The 13901-nt window shown below is 40.1% G+C and overlaps 4 protein-coding genes across 4 annotated transcripts; 3 read left to right on the top strand and 1 right to left on the bottom strand.

Annotated features, from left to right (window-relative positions):
• Positions 1–1259: 1259 nt before the first annotated feature.
• PKNH_1445100 (VAC14 domain-containing protein, putative) lies at positions 1260–5132 on the top strand (the record flags this gene model as incomplete). Its single annotated transcript, XM_002262292.1, has 1 exon — positions 1260–5132. One exon carries the CDS (start codon positions 1260–1262, stop codon positions 5130–5132), a length of 3873 nt encoding a protein of 1290 aa, XP_002262328.1.
• A 1336-nt stretch (positions 5133–6468) lies between these two features.
• On the top strand, positions 6469–9807 carry PKNH_1445000 (conserved Plasmodium protein, unknown function; the record flags this gene model as incomplete). The annotated part of the gene is made up of 5 exons (XM_002262291.2): positions 6469–8692; positions 8833–8961; positions 9056–9216; positions 9449–9518; positions 9749–9807. 5 exons carry the CDS (start codon positions 6469–6471, stop codon positions 9805–9807), a joined length of 2643 nt encoding a protein of 880 aa, XP_002262327.1.
• A 158-nt stretch (positions 9808–9965) lies between these two features.
• On the bottom strand, positions 9966–11543 carry PKNH_1444900 (ribosome biogenesis protein, putative; the record flags this gene model as incomplete). The annotated part of the gene is made up of 2 exons (XM_002262290.1): positions 9966–10215; positions 10378–11543. 2 exons carry the CDS (start codon positions 11541–11543, stop codon positions 9966–9968), a joined length of 1416 nt encoding a protein of 471 aa, XP_002262326.1.
• Positions 11544–12576: 1033 nt separating this feature from the next.
• PKNH_1444800 (rRNA-processing protein, putative) lies at positions 12577–13281 on the top strand (the record flags this gene model as incomplete). Its single annotated transcript, XM_002262289.1, has 1 exon — positions 12577–13281. The coding sequence occupies one exon, from the start codon at positions 12577–12579 to the stop codon at positions 13279–13281; it is 705 nt and encodes a 234-aa protein (XP_002262325.1).
• Between the last annotated feature and the right edge of the window lie 620 nt (positions 13282–13901).

The following is a 13901-nucleotide window of genomic DNA, read 5'->3' as shown; positions in this document are numbered from 1 at the left end:
TTGCAAACATATGTGCAGAGTGAAAAAAAATGATGAACCGATAATGGGCTATCGGAGCAACCTTGACATGTGGTAAGGGGCGCACGCCACACCTCAGCGTGTTATCCCGTGCGAGGGTAGTGAATCGGCACACAATATACGGGAAGAAGGGAAGAGCGGAGAAACGCAGAATCATGTAAACGCGTGGACGCACAAACGCGCGATATGGGAACCCTCGTGGGTGTGTGCGACAGGACGCCCTCCTACGAAGCGTATGCACATTCAACCATAGGCACACACCCAACTCTCGCTTTCGCTTTTTCAGTCACTCATAATCGAAGCGAATGGGCTCTGTGAACTGTCTTCTTCATGAGCTTGGTCCTTCCGTTCAGTTTTCGGAGCAGAGTTGTTTAACCATTGCAATACCTCTGCGCGGGACCGCCCAGATTTGTGCCCTTAGCAAGTTTTCACACATTTATGTGAGCACCATGGTGAACGTCGTGGTGACTGTTGAATCGCCGCCTTGTGCATACATACACGCAAAGTTCCACCTGTGAAGAAACAATACATACCTTTTTTACATGCTTCTTCAACATGTGTAATTTTCACATTGCTATTTCTCACCAAGGGGGGATATAGTATAGTACCTCTCAGGGTGTTCTCCCGGAGCATTTTTTTTTTTTTTTTTTTTTTTTTTTTTTTTTTTCTTCTTATTCAACATGCTTTATGTTCCTACCCCCCATGCTTCTACGTTACGAACACAATTTTATTATCCACTTCGTTTCAGCGTCACATATGGCTGTACAAACGTATGCCAGTCCCTAACTTATCTGTTATATATATGTATATATATATATATATATTTTTTTTTTTCTCTCCATTTTTAATTGGTACTTTGTTCCGTTTAGTAACTCTCCCCTTTGAAATCGCCCGTATTCGTGTGGTGTAGATTTTTCCCATACGAAAATTTTGCTTTAATTTTTTTTTTTTTTTTTTTTTTTTTCACTTTTTCTTTAACCCCGTGGTGTGACATATGTAAGCGACATAATAAAAGCAGGTGAAGTCTTTGTAGAATTAATCACTTCCGTTCAGCACTTTGCAAATGTGGGAGTGTGCGCATTTCATTTCCTGATCAACTCGTTTACGTAACTCCTACTGAACTGCTTTTGCAGAACTCCTTTCTGTTAATGCATTTTTAATTCGGGGGAGTTTTTTTTTTTTTTTCTCTCCTGGATGTACTCCCCCTAGAACACTCCGCGGAGAACCACCCAGATCGAACCATGTTTCTGAATCTAATCAAGGGCCTCGAAAAAAATGAGGCCAAGGAAGACGTAATTAGCATAAACATTCAGAAATTACTTGCAGACAAAACATATGAAAAGAGGAAGAAGGGCGCGCAGGAAATAGCGGAAGTCGTGAAACTTTTGCTTCTAAAGGAAAAGGAGGATGAACAGGTCCAGGTGGATCACATACTCAATGAGTGTAATCAGGATGGAGGCGCTTCAGGGGAATACAACAACTTTGCACACAAGGATATCAACACATTTCAAGGGTTTAATTCGCAAACGGAGGTAGACGTGGTAAACAGTGAACACTACTTTAGGGACTACACCGATCAGGGGAAAAGGACCGACGAGGTGAGCGTCGAACATGAGAAAAGAACAGACGAGGTGAACGTAGAACAGGACAACAACCATCGGGAAAAAAAAAAATCTGGAGAAGTGGAGAAGATGAGCAGCATGCTGAAGGAACCGAGCGAAGAGAAACTCCTCCTGGGCTCGGAAATAATTAAGAAGCTCCTCTTGGAGAAATACCAAGAGAATTTCCATATTGATTTAGCCATCGGGAAGTCAACAGGTTTGCTTCAGGGCAAGCATGAGCGTGGAATGTCCACCATAACCCCCGCAGAGATGAACCAAATGGAAAAAAAAAAAAAAAAAAAAATGAACAAGTTAGGAATATCAAACCGTCTGAGCGAGCTGAGTCAGGTAAACAAAATATTGTACGAACACGATGCTGACATAGAAAACGTCACAAATAAATACCAAAACAAAAAGGTTATCAGTATAATAAATTTCTTGGAGGAAAAATTTGTCCAAAGCATACACCCCGCAGAAAGGTGTGGAGGACTCATAGCCTTGGCGTTCATCTCCATCACTGTAGATACACAAATCAAGTTTTATTTCTCTGCTATTTTGAAATTAATTATCTCATGCGTAAGTGATCCGGATCCCAAAGTCAGATATTATGTGTGTGAAAGTCTGTACAATCTTTGCAAAGTATCCAAAAGTGTAGTTTTTTATTATATCGAAGATATTTTTGATTGTCTCTTTCGCATTTTTTCCGATACTTGTCCAAATGTGAAAAGTGGAGGAGCCTTTCTTGATAATTTATTAAAAGACCTGACTTGTTCATACAATAATGTTTTTAATATTTACAAAATTATTTTCATTTTAAAGGAGAGGATTGGGATAGAAAATTCAAACGCAAGACAAGTCATTCTATCTTGGCTTCTTCTCTTTCAGAACATCAAAACGGTTAACTTATTTGAATATTTCCATTTCTTCATTAGCGATCTTTTCCTTATGTTAGCAGACCAAAACAGAGATATTCAAAAACAAGCAAATCAATGTCTGGACTTATATGTAGATAAAATTATCACTTCAAATTATGAACAAGTCAGGTCATTTTTTAAACATATTGCATTTATTTTTATTGATTTTTGTATTCATAAAAATACCATTATAAAACATAAATGTCTCCTTTGGCTTTATCATTTTATTCAAATTTTAAATGTTCATTTTTATGCCATTTATCGAAATGCAAAAAAAAATAATTTGTTTATTTGCGAGTTGATTAAAAGAATTATCGCCTGCACAGCTCATCTACATTTTGATATCCATTACACGGCTAGAAAATGTAGCGAGCTTCTCATTAGTTTTATTAAATTTTCTGAAATGAAGTGTGCGCCTCTTTTGACCAAGCTTATTTGTTCCATTATCTGCAACACTATCAGCAAGGTTGAGCTTTCCGCGAAAAATGAAATTAGCCAGACGGGAGAAACTAGGCACTCAGTGGAGGCCCATCCTGCGAGTGAAGGAAATTCATCACGAGAAATTAACCGCAGAAGGAGCAAACCGATCCATGTGAGCAGGCGTGGAAAGCGGGTTACTGATCACACCCCGCAGAGGAGAAGTCAACAAGAGAGTGATCACACTGTGGGGGGAAGAAGCGAACCAGGCAAGGACTCCTCCCGCCAGAGACGTTCACTGAACTGCGAGTCGAAGGAAAACGAAGCGGGGGAGGACAACATGCCCGAAAGGACAGATAAAACAGATTATCCAGATGATCCAGACAGTGCAAACGAAGCGTACTTGCTAGAAGGTGCGCATGGTGGTGCAGGAAGTGACGATTTTAGCTTCGAGTCGTACAACTTGTTTTACCAGGAGGGAGACACCTCAGACGAGGAGGGAAGCAAAGAGGGGGCACGGGCAGACACATCTCCCAATGGAATCGATGGAGAAGGTGTTCAGGCCAATGAACAGGAGGGGGATCAGCAGAAGGAGAAGGAAAAGGGGGGAGAGGAAGGGGAGGTCCCCCCCCGGTGCAACAACTACAATTCGAAATTCCTGCAGAAGCACGAGCGATTGATGAGCGAACTGAGGATGAAGAAAATTCCGCTCCGCGATCCCCTGAAGACGGAAGCCTACTACATTAAGAAACTTGCCAAGCGGGTCAGTCACCACGGGAACGTCAGCGAGGGGGAAATCACAGGTGCAGAAAGAGGTGTAAGCAGAGATTCAGTTCAGGGTGCACGCGCAGACGCGGAGAGAGAGACACAACTAAGCGGCGGTGCAAACGGGAAAGGAGCTTCCAATCGTCGCGCTGATCCGTCATCAGACATGGAGGAAGATATCTTCCAGGATAGTTTGGATAAGAGGAGCATCTATCCAGTGATCATCTGTTTGCAATGGTTGATAGAAATGTTGATGTACAAAAATGAAGTGATAAAGAAGCACTACGATGAAATAATTACCTGTGTATTTAAATGTCTGCGAAATAACGACAAGCAGGTGGTACTACTCTCCCTAACGGTTCTCTCCGCCATGTGTTCAACCGTGGACAATAAGTTCCACTTCTACCAACAAGTGAGTAGTAATTTAATTGCTCTCTTTCGAAATGATGAAAACTTACTAATACATAAGGGAAAAACTATTGTTCAACACTTATCACGATGTCTAAACAACAAGAAGTTCTTCGCCTACCTCTCCTATTCTCTGATCAATGAAGAAAAGATACCCTTTGTTACTAAATTCATTCAAGTGTTATGTTGGGTTCTTCTAACATCAGAGGAGACTAAATATTTAAGAAATGCTCTTTTTCTCAAGAAACAATATTCCTTGTTCTCTCTTATTTTGATATCCTGGTTAAGGAATCCAATTTCTGCCATTTCATTCCTTTTATGGTTACAGAAGTACAAGTTGGCTTACCTTATCTGCTCCTACTTGTCCTTATTGAATCTGAATTCTGACATCTTCCATCAACTGGACAATTTAATTTTTCTTCTAGAGTCTCCTATTTTTTCTAAACAGAGAATCCATCTTGCTTACCCCCAGAATTACCCCTTCTTAATTAAGTCGCTCATGATACTCTCCTTGATGCTTCCGCTGAACACCTCCAATAATATTTTGCAGAAGAGGCTGCAGATGTCTCAGCTCTCAATTTTAACGAACGGGCAGAAGGTGTCCTCCTTCGTGGACGCACACAACCACAACGGGTTACTTCACGGGGAGGAAATTAGCAGCATGAAGAGAAACAAGGGCGGTGAGGAAGATAAGAAAGGGGAGATGGACGAGGCCCTCCTAAACGTAGCCCAGGACTTGCAGTCATCCCAAACAGACCATGTGATGGAATTGCTCAAAATGGAAGATGAAGAAGAAAAGAAAGAATATAGCCTTATCGAACTTACCAAGGAGGAGAGGGCCAAGGAGGAAGCCACATGGAACGACAAATATAATTACCTTCTAAGTGCTGTGCGGAAGAAGCTGATCACTCAGGGCCTGCCAGACCAGGACACAGACGAGTGCACTGAATTTGTGAATATTTTCAAGACAGTTCTCCGCTCCAGTCACATTGTTAAATATTACGTCTAGGAGGGGGGAGGACTGCCAAATAGAACTGTCACTGACCCACTAGATAATCGAGTAGCTCACTACTCCCATCACCCATCTGTCGCTTCTTCCGAATAACCGAAAAAATGTTACACGACACATACACATACCTATACACATATGTGTACACATATACATATACCGATAGTTGCCCACCGGGTTCCTTTTTTTTTTTTTTTTTTTTTTTTTTTATTTCACCACAAACCGTTGGTAGTGTTTGTTTAATTTTTTTTTTCATTCAGTGTGAATTATTATTTTATTATTTTTTTTTTTCATGAGCATATGCCTTCTTGGAGGCAACGCAACCAAACGAGTTGTTTTAGTGTGGTTAGCGCTTAACCCCCACATGTGTTGGTATTTCATCTCCCATGGTAACCTAATTCGAACAGTTCCTTTTGTTTAATTAGCAAAGTGTGCCCCCTGCAGAATTATTTAGATGCTTCGCAAAGGTACACGCAGCGTAATTGTCCTGTGCTTTACCACTCATTCACTTCCTGGTTGGAAGACATCCGATGGAACTCCTATAAGGGGAGGAAAAAAAAGGAACGTTCCAATTTAGTAGCGAATGCGATCCCGTGAATATGACTGGGTGGTCCTACTCTCCCATAGTCACCTACCTATTTTTCCACTGTAAATCATAACGCTTTTTCCTTTTTCCTTTTTCCTTTTTTTTCTTTTTTTTCTTTTTTTTCTTTTTTTTCTTTTTTTTCTTTTTTTTCTTTTTTCTTTTTTTTTTTTTTTTTTTTTTTTTTCTCCTCTTCGCTGAAACCTTAAGCTGAAAGGAAAAAAAATAAAAAATAAAAAATAAAAAATAATAATTACCACCTGCAGTGAAAGTTTTAAAAAATTCCCCCGTTGGAATTCTCCATCATTAAAGGTTACGCGCAATTGCCCTTTTGGCGATGCAGTTCGTGACGGGGACTTAAGCTATTAGGAAGAAAAAAGGGGCGAATCAAAGGTGTTGGTACAGTGTTGGCCCTTTTTTTTTGTGTGACTGTGGTCCACCGGGAAACGGACAGTAGGGGGGGGAGAGTTGCATTTAAACAAGGCATATCGAAAATAATATTTGTGAAGGAAAATAAAGAAACATAAGGAGCCTGCTTGATAGACCGCATTCCTCCCGAATTCACGTGCTACTGATTGGCACCAATGAACAGAGTGATCGTCTAATCGACTGTTCTCCGATCATATGGAGAAAAGCGTGTCGAACTGGTGAAAATACGTAACGATTTGTTTTTCCTGATCCACCAACTCTGGGTCAGGTGAGCCCCTCAATTTGCTCCTCCTCGAAATAAAAGCGTCGCTGAATGAATCCACAATGGAGAAGGAAAGCCACGCTCAGAGAAAAAAAAAAAAAAAAAATGAAGGAGAAGGAAGCGAACAGGGCGGGAGCCCACACGACGCAAGCAATTCGGATGGAAACAACCTAGACGAAGGTCTCCCCGAAAATGAAGCAACAGACAGTCAAGATGAAATGAGCGATCTGGAGGATCTCCCAGAATACGAAAGAGAACTGATCCTCGCGAAGAGACATGAAGAGCATATGATAAAGGAACATCGGAGGATTCTCCTAAAAAAAGTGAAACCCCAGCCACAAGTAGAAAAAACTGATCAGGACGATGACGCCAACTATGTGGTACAAGGGGGGAAATCAGTTACCACGGTTGCAGGTAGTAAAGCCGCACTGGGCAAGGCGAAAAAGAAAGTTGCCTCCGCCCTGATGGACAAAGCGAACGTATCTGGTAGGTCTACCAAAGAGGGTGCAACTGCCGAAAAAAAAAAAAATAAACAGAGTTCGAAAACGGGAAGGGGAGGTACCACTGCAAGTTCTGCCATGGAGAGAGACCTACACAGAAATGAATCTTGTGACGAAATCAGAAAAGGGAAGGATTCTTCTCTGTCTCCGATACAGGAGAAAGAGGCAACGAAATGGGGAGAAAACGAAAAGAGTGATTACCAAGCTGATAGAGTGAAGAGTGGGACAGAAGGAGACGGCGTGAAGGGAAAAGCCTTAACCAAAGTGTACAGCGATACGGCAGATTCCTCCGTGTCAGATTATTCTTCTCATAAAAAGAAGAGCGTAAAGAAAGGGAAAAAGAAAAAGGAAAGAGACCTACACACAAAAGAAGGAGTTATCAAACATTTCGATGTGACCACATCGGAGGAGAGGAACGACTTATACTCCAATGAGAAGGGTGAGAAGAGAGAAGACTGGAACAGGAGAAAGAAGGTTCTGAAGAAGGGGTCCCACTTGTATGAGAGGAAAAAGGCACCAAGTGATAAATCTTCCTTCAGCGATGATAGTAGGGACAGTCGATACAGCCATTACAGTCGCAGTAGCCTGGGTAGTCGCCGTATCCGTGTACGTGAGAAGAAGGCGCGGGAAGGCCACACGCAAAGTAGGAGCGACACAAAAGATCACCATGAGGGGAAGAAACTCTTTGAAGATTCGAAAGACGGAAGTGAAGACTACGGAGCAGGGAAGGGAGAACAATTTGCAAAGGAGACAATAACACCTGAACGGTTAATACAATTGTACAAAGAAGAGAAAAAAATTAAACTAGAGGTATATAAATATATAACCTATGAAATTATCACCTACTTTCAATTAAAAAAAACATTCCTCCTGGACATGAGTGAGCATGTTAACTTTCCTTACCATGTAATTGGTCATCTGGTTAAGGTTAACGATGCGAACCTCCTGGTTAAACTTTCCAGTGAAGACAGAATCAAAAATGACGCAGTGGGGAGTAGCGGGGTCGGAAGTAAACCCCTTGGGGGTACCGCTGATGGTGTGAAGAATGCCCCCACTGAGCAGAGAAGAAAAGCGAAAGAGATAAATGCTCCTAATGAAGAAGTATCCAACACAACAACTGATGAACAGGCAATCCAAAAAAATAAAAAAAATATATACTTCATAACGAACGTTATAAAAAGCGAAAACTACTTCTGTATTGATAGACATACAAATGTGAAGTTTGAATTAGCTCATTTGGAGAACATTGAAAATGTAAACTTCTTCTCCCGAATGAAGAATCAGATGGTTAAAAATAAAAAGATATACATAAATGAAGTAACATCGCCTGATAATTCTTCTCTCCTCCAGGGTGGAAGTACTTTCCTCTGTGATCTGAACAACATATGTGACCAGAAGTTCTCCGTGGATGAGTATAACTGCATTAAGTTATTTTCTATTGATTTAGAAGTTTTAAAAAATTTTCATCAATTTTTGAGAGAAAAAATTGAAGACTTAAAAAACTTTCGTTATACGGAAAGACAAATTGAGCACTTGGTGGAAATGAAGAAGAAGCAGAGTTTCCACGAAATATTTAGTAATAAGAAAAGTTTGGATGCTCTGCCCATTTCTCGTGTAACTGTCCAGAGAGAAATTTGCTCCATTCAACGGGAAATCGATACGCTAAATTACTCCAAGAGGAAAACCAACCCCCGGGACCTGCATGCCCTTTCACAGCTAGAGCAACAGATCGACGCCCTCACAAGGAAGAAGGATATCCTGAAGGGACAACTGCAGAAGGCGCGAAGTAAAAGAAATAATGGAACAGAAGCTCAGTTCATCAATCGGTGAATCGTCACTCCAGCTTTTGTCTATACACGTCAACTTGCATGACCATATCTATCTGCTTTATACACATTGCACAACACTGCCCCTCCTCCATTTCAGCCAACCTAGCACCTAATAAAAACACGGAAACCGTACACCACGAGAGAGATAAAAACATCTCCAAGGTAAAGCCCCTCAAGAACTACAGGAGCGGTCCCCGCATGGAGGAACTCCCTCACAAGTTGTTAGGTATGGCACGTACACCGATCGTGTAAATGACGCATGTCATATATATCTGTCACTTCTGCTCATTCATGACTTATTTTGAATTTCCCATTCACAGGTGTGGAGGAACGCAAAGGCATCTCCCAACTGGCCAATTACATCCACGAGGAAAAAAAAAGTTTTATCAATTTTCTCACCGGCAAGTTTGTTGATCTGCCTCTGCATGTGCACAACAAAATTGTCAGCCACTTTTTGCTCGGCTGTCTGCAGAAGGAACAAGTAAAAAAAAAAAAAAAAAAAAAAAAAAAAAAAAAACATAACTTTTTTTATTGCTTGTTCATATTTTTTTTTTACATATTTTGATGCTTTCTTCCTGATTTGCCAATATTAGAAAAAAAAAAAAAAAAAAAAGTTATCCATAGGGGCACATTAGTATAGTCCCCCTGACGCACTAATATGTGGTCTCCGTTTAGTGTTTGCACGTCTACACACGATTGCACTTCTTCTTTAGGAATATTTGGACAACCCACCGGAGGACAGCTCGGATGATGAATCGGGGGAGGACTACCATCTCTTCGGGGGTAACAAATGAAAAAAAAATAAATAAATAAAAAATAATAAATAATAAATAAAAAAAAATAAATAAAAAATAATAAATAAAAAATAATAAATAAAAAAGGGGGACCCACAAAAGTGTAAACATGTTCAAAAATGTGAGCATAAAAATTTGCACACATGAATAATATGTAACATATATGTGCGCCCCGATACGCATTGTCTACATCACCCATTTCTTGAATCACTCCTTCAGTCAACATCGCTGGTCGTGTTACTCCCTTCGAGGAGCTGAAGCAGAAGAATTTTAACTGACCAAGATGGCTGCGCTACACATAAACGGAAAGACGCACAAAAAGGATAGAGCGTATATTTCCCTTCACAGGGGGATGCATTCTCCCAGAAGAATATTCCACTCCAGAGGATTATCCTGTAGGGACTCTACTGAGGAATGGGGACACCCTACACACAAATTATTCATTTAAAAAATGCGTAAGCTTGGAACAAACGGCAACTGTAGAAAGGGGAAGGTCTGACAGACGGATGATATAGTCGAAGGGGAAACTCTCAGAGTCGGTCTTGGAAATTAATTCGATAAAGTGTGTGAGGTCAAATGCGGTGGATAGAGAAAGAAAAAATGAATATTCGTTCCTTGTCTCTTTTATCTTTTTTGTTAGCTTTTTAACATCTGCGGGAAAACCCATGCTCGAAATTCCGATGCAGCTGAAGGGGTAGGGGGAAAAATAGGTAGAGTTGTCGGTAAATGCGGTAGCCGCCGCGATTATCCGCGCAACTGCAGCTACAAGTTATATATATATATATATATATATATATGTATATATAACTTTTTTTTTTTTTTTTTTTTTTTTTTCGCTGCCAACTTACACGGAGGACCCCACGTAGTGCTTGACCGGGTGGGAAAGAACCTTCAGGAGTGGACGCCCGTCCGGGTCGAGTACGACATTCCTCAGCATGAGATTTAACATGACCTTCTTAAAAAGAGAAAAACTTCGAGGCACTCGAAATGATGGAGACACGAAAATTAGTAACCCGTTAACTGTATGAACATATATTTGCAACTTTCCCCTTTTGTTAATAACACTGTCTCGTAAGCATAGCAAAGTAAAAAAAAGTATATCCAACCGTACGTTCCTCAGTTTATTTTCTATTGCTTCTACTTTGTTCTTGAGGAACACATTCTCCTTTGCACTCCTTGCACTAGACAGTAAATCCTGCACCCCCTTTAATTGGTTCTCCAGAAATAACATGTGCTCATCAGCATTTATAACGCACTTTCTGTTTCTTATGCTTGTAATAGCAAGAGGGGAGAATAGAAGGAATATTTTGAAAACTCCTTTTTGATCATCATCACTGGGTACGTCTACACCAATCTCTTCCTTCCCTTCGGGGGGATCCAATGTGTTCTTATTATCACATTTTGGATCTTCTCCCTTTTTGAGGCTGTTTTTATATTCCATGTAATCCATGGTAGGCTGCTGGTCACTGTTAATATGGGGCTCTTTTCCACTTGCTTCTTCTTCATGGTTGATTTGCTCCATGGGAGCCTCTCCCTCGCTAGCCGCCGAGCTCTCGTTGTCGTAGTAGTACGTGTTGCTATTTGTGTCGCCACTGTCTTCATCTCCCTGATTGTCCACATCCCCTGTAGATATCCCCCCATAGGAATATCTTTCTGCGTCATTTCTGCTTTTTCTTCTTCCCCCATGGAAGCTACTTTGGTATTTTCCCTTTCCAGGCACACCTCGCATGTTGCCATTTCGATGACCGTTTCGGAACATGCTAGTATTAAACCTACAATTGGCTCCCTTTCCCTTCATCACGGGGTTATAATACTTCCCGTTATGGGGTGCACCACACTCCGTCTCCTCTACACCTCTTCCTTCTTCATTTGATCTTCCTTTCTGTTTCCCTATCCTCTTCTCCATCCTCTGAGAGGCATCTTCTCGTCTCCTTCTAATTACATGCTTACCACCACGGTTTGATTTTTTATTCCCCACAGCTCCATTTTTCTGCATTGAAATTTTCCCTTCCATAGTAACATCATCTGCCGTTTTGTAGAAATTATACTTTTTTTTTTTTTTTTTTTTTTTTTTTTTTTTTTTTTGACTCTATCCACTGACACGATGTAGGCTTCGTTCAACTAGCCGCTTCAAAAAAGTGTTCTGAAATGGACTGGCTGCTGTCTCGCATAGGGGAATTTTTTTTTTTTTCCTTTGCCTCTACGTTTGTCCTTGCGCTGTTATCCGGACAAATGATAGCTCCACTCGTTTTTTTTTGGAAATGTAGGGGCCAGCGCATTCGACGGGAAATACTTCCTCAGCGGTCTCTACCACTTTTGTAAATAAAGAAAAAGTATTCGCGCCAGGCTTTTTTTAAGCGGCTGTACAAAAAAAAAAAAAAAAAGAAAAACTATACAAAAGAATTAATGTATACCACCAAGGTATTTCTTCCCTTATTATTATCATTTTTTTTTTTTTTTTGCTTTTCCCCCTCGTTTATACAAACAAATTTATAGAGAAGGAGAAAACAAATAAATCGACCACGTGGTTGTTTGTGCTGGTCTGCTGTGACGGTCGCCGTGTCATATGCGACCTTTTTTTTTTTTTTTCTGAACAAGTCAGGCAAAAATATACCCATTTCGTATGAACAAAAAAAAAAAAAAAAAAAAAAAAAAAAACAAACGAAACAACCCGTTGATTTACCATTTCCCACTTTTCCCATTTGGCATACGCCTCAAATGAAACGTCTTCTTTTCCCCACCAAAGGCGGCAAAACACATGGAAGCTAATTCCTTAAACTGCTGAATAATTGGCGAAGTAATTTTACAGTTTTTACAATCCACCCCAAATTTGGAGCAAACCCCTATGCTTAAAAGTACTGCCATTGTTGAAGAAAAAGGAAGAATGCACTTGTCAGAAAATTGAAAATTTTTTTCTATCACCTAAAAGTTAAGCAAATAAAAAAGAGTAAAGCGAAATAGAGAGAATTAAACAAGGTAGGATATAAGATAGCGTAAAATGAGGTGATTTCCCCAATCCGTAGCAACCAACTTGCGTCTCCTCCAAAATGAAGAAGAGAAACCTCTTTTCAAATAAAAACCGCCACATAAAGAATAAAAACTATCTTCGGAAGAAGAACAAATATTTCACTGACCAGAAATTCCTTCGAAAATTTAAAAAGTTTGCGAAATCAGATGAGCCAAAAAAGGAGTTAGTTCGGAGTGACCCTATAAAAAACTTCTTCTTCACGCCCAACCATGCCAATCAAGATGCACATGCAGGGGAGGAGAACACAGAAGAGGGGAAAGAAGAAGAGCAAGGGACAGACATAAAATCCGCTAATGGAGATGATATCCAAGAAGACCAAAGGGAGGATTCCCCAATAATCACAAAGCACAACAACGGCATTACACATTCCCTACGTGGAAACAAAACAAAAGGGAGTGCTACGAAAAAAAAAAACTCTCCTGACGAATCGCAGCAACATCCGAAGAACGATAGCGAGGATGAGACCCAAACAGAGCACCAAAGGAAGAACCACGGAAGGCATGGAAAATCTGTATATAGCAAAGAAATTAACATAGTTTCTATGAAAAGGAAAGAGAGAGAGTTGTACTTGAAGGAGAAAGAAGCGGCAATCCAGAAAAGTGAACAAGAAAAAAAAAAAAAAAAAATGATAAGAATTAAAAAGTTTAAAAAGTTAAATAAAAAAACAAAGAAGGGTCAACCAGTCATGAAAAATTTGATAAATCATTTGTTAAAAAAGATATGATTTATTATTATTTTATTTATTTTTTTTTTTTTTGGACCTTTTTAGTGTCCCATGGGGAGTAAGAATCAAAACGTCGTTATAGTCTCCTCTCCCCCCCCCTTTTTTTTTTTTTATTTTTGTTTTTTCGCGTCCTTACTCCTTTTTTTATAGCCACTGCGCAATATGTCCATTTCCTTTCTAGTGGACAGTGTTTGTGGCAATTTTGTTTTAGTTTTGCAGTACACCTTTGCGTGTTCGTTTAGAAGGCCTTTCCCCTTCGAAGGCGCGTCTTTCTCCTCTGCCCCTTTTGTAGAATAAAAATGGGCCATGTTGCGAGGACCGGCCTAATGCGGACGGTACGCACTTGCGTCGGAGTGCATGCAGACTCGCCGCACCTTTTTGGTGCATCCCCTTTATATGAAGTTTTATATTTTTTAGATAAAAAATAAGCTAGCCAAAATGGCAACTTTCACAAACGCGTTATTAAATTTAATTCGATACAAAAAAAAAAAAAAAAAAAAAAAAAATTACCCTGTGCAACAAAAGGTGCGTGCTAAAGGCACATGTGTAAACAGGATAAGGGGTCAAATACTATATTGGCATATTATAACGAAAAAAAAAAAAAAAAAGTTTTCGGTTTT

This window comes from Plasmodium knowlesi, assembly GCF_000006355.2.
Source record: "Plasmodium knowlesi strain H genome assembly, chromosome: 14".
NCBI lineage: Eukaryota > Apicomplexa > Aconoidasida > Haemosporida > Plasmodiidae > Plasmodium > Plasmodium knowlesi.
Note: the sequence above shows the minus strand (reverse complement) of the source record. Positions and strands in the feature narration are given on the sequence as shown.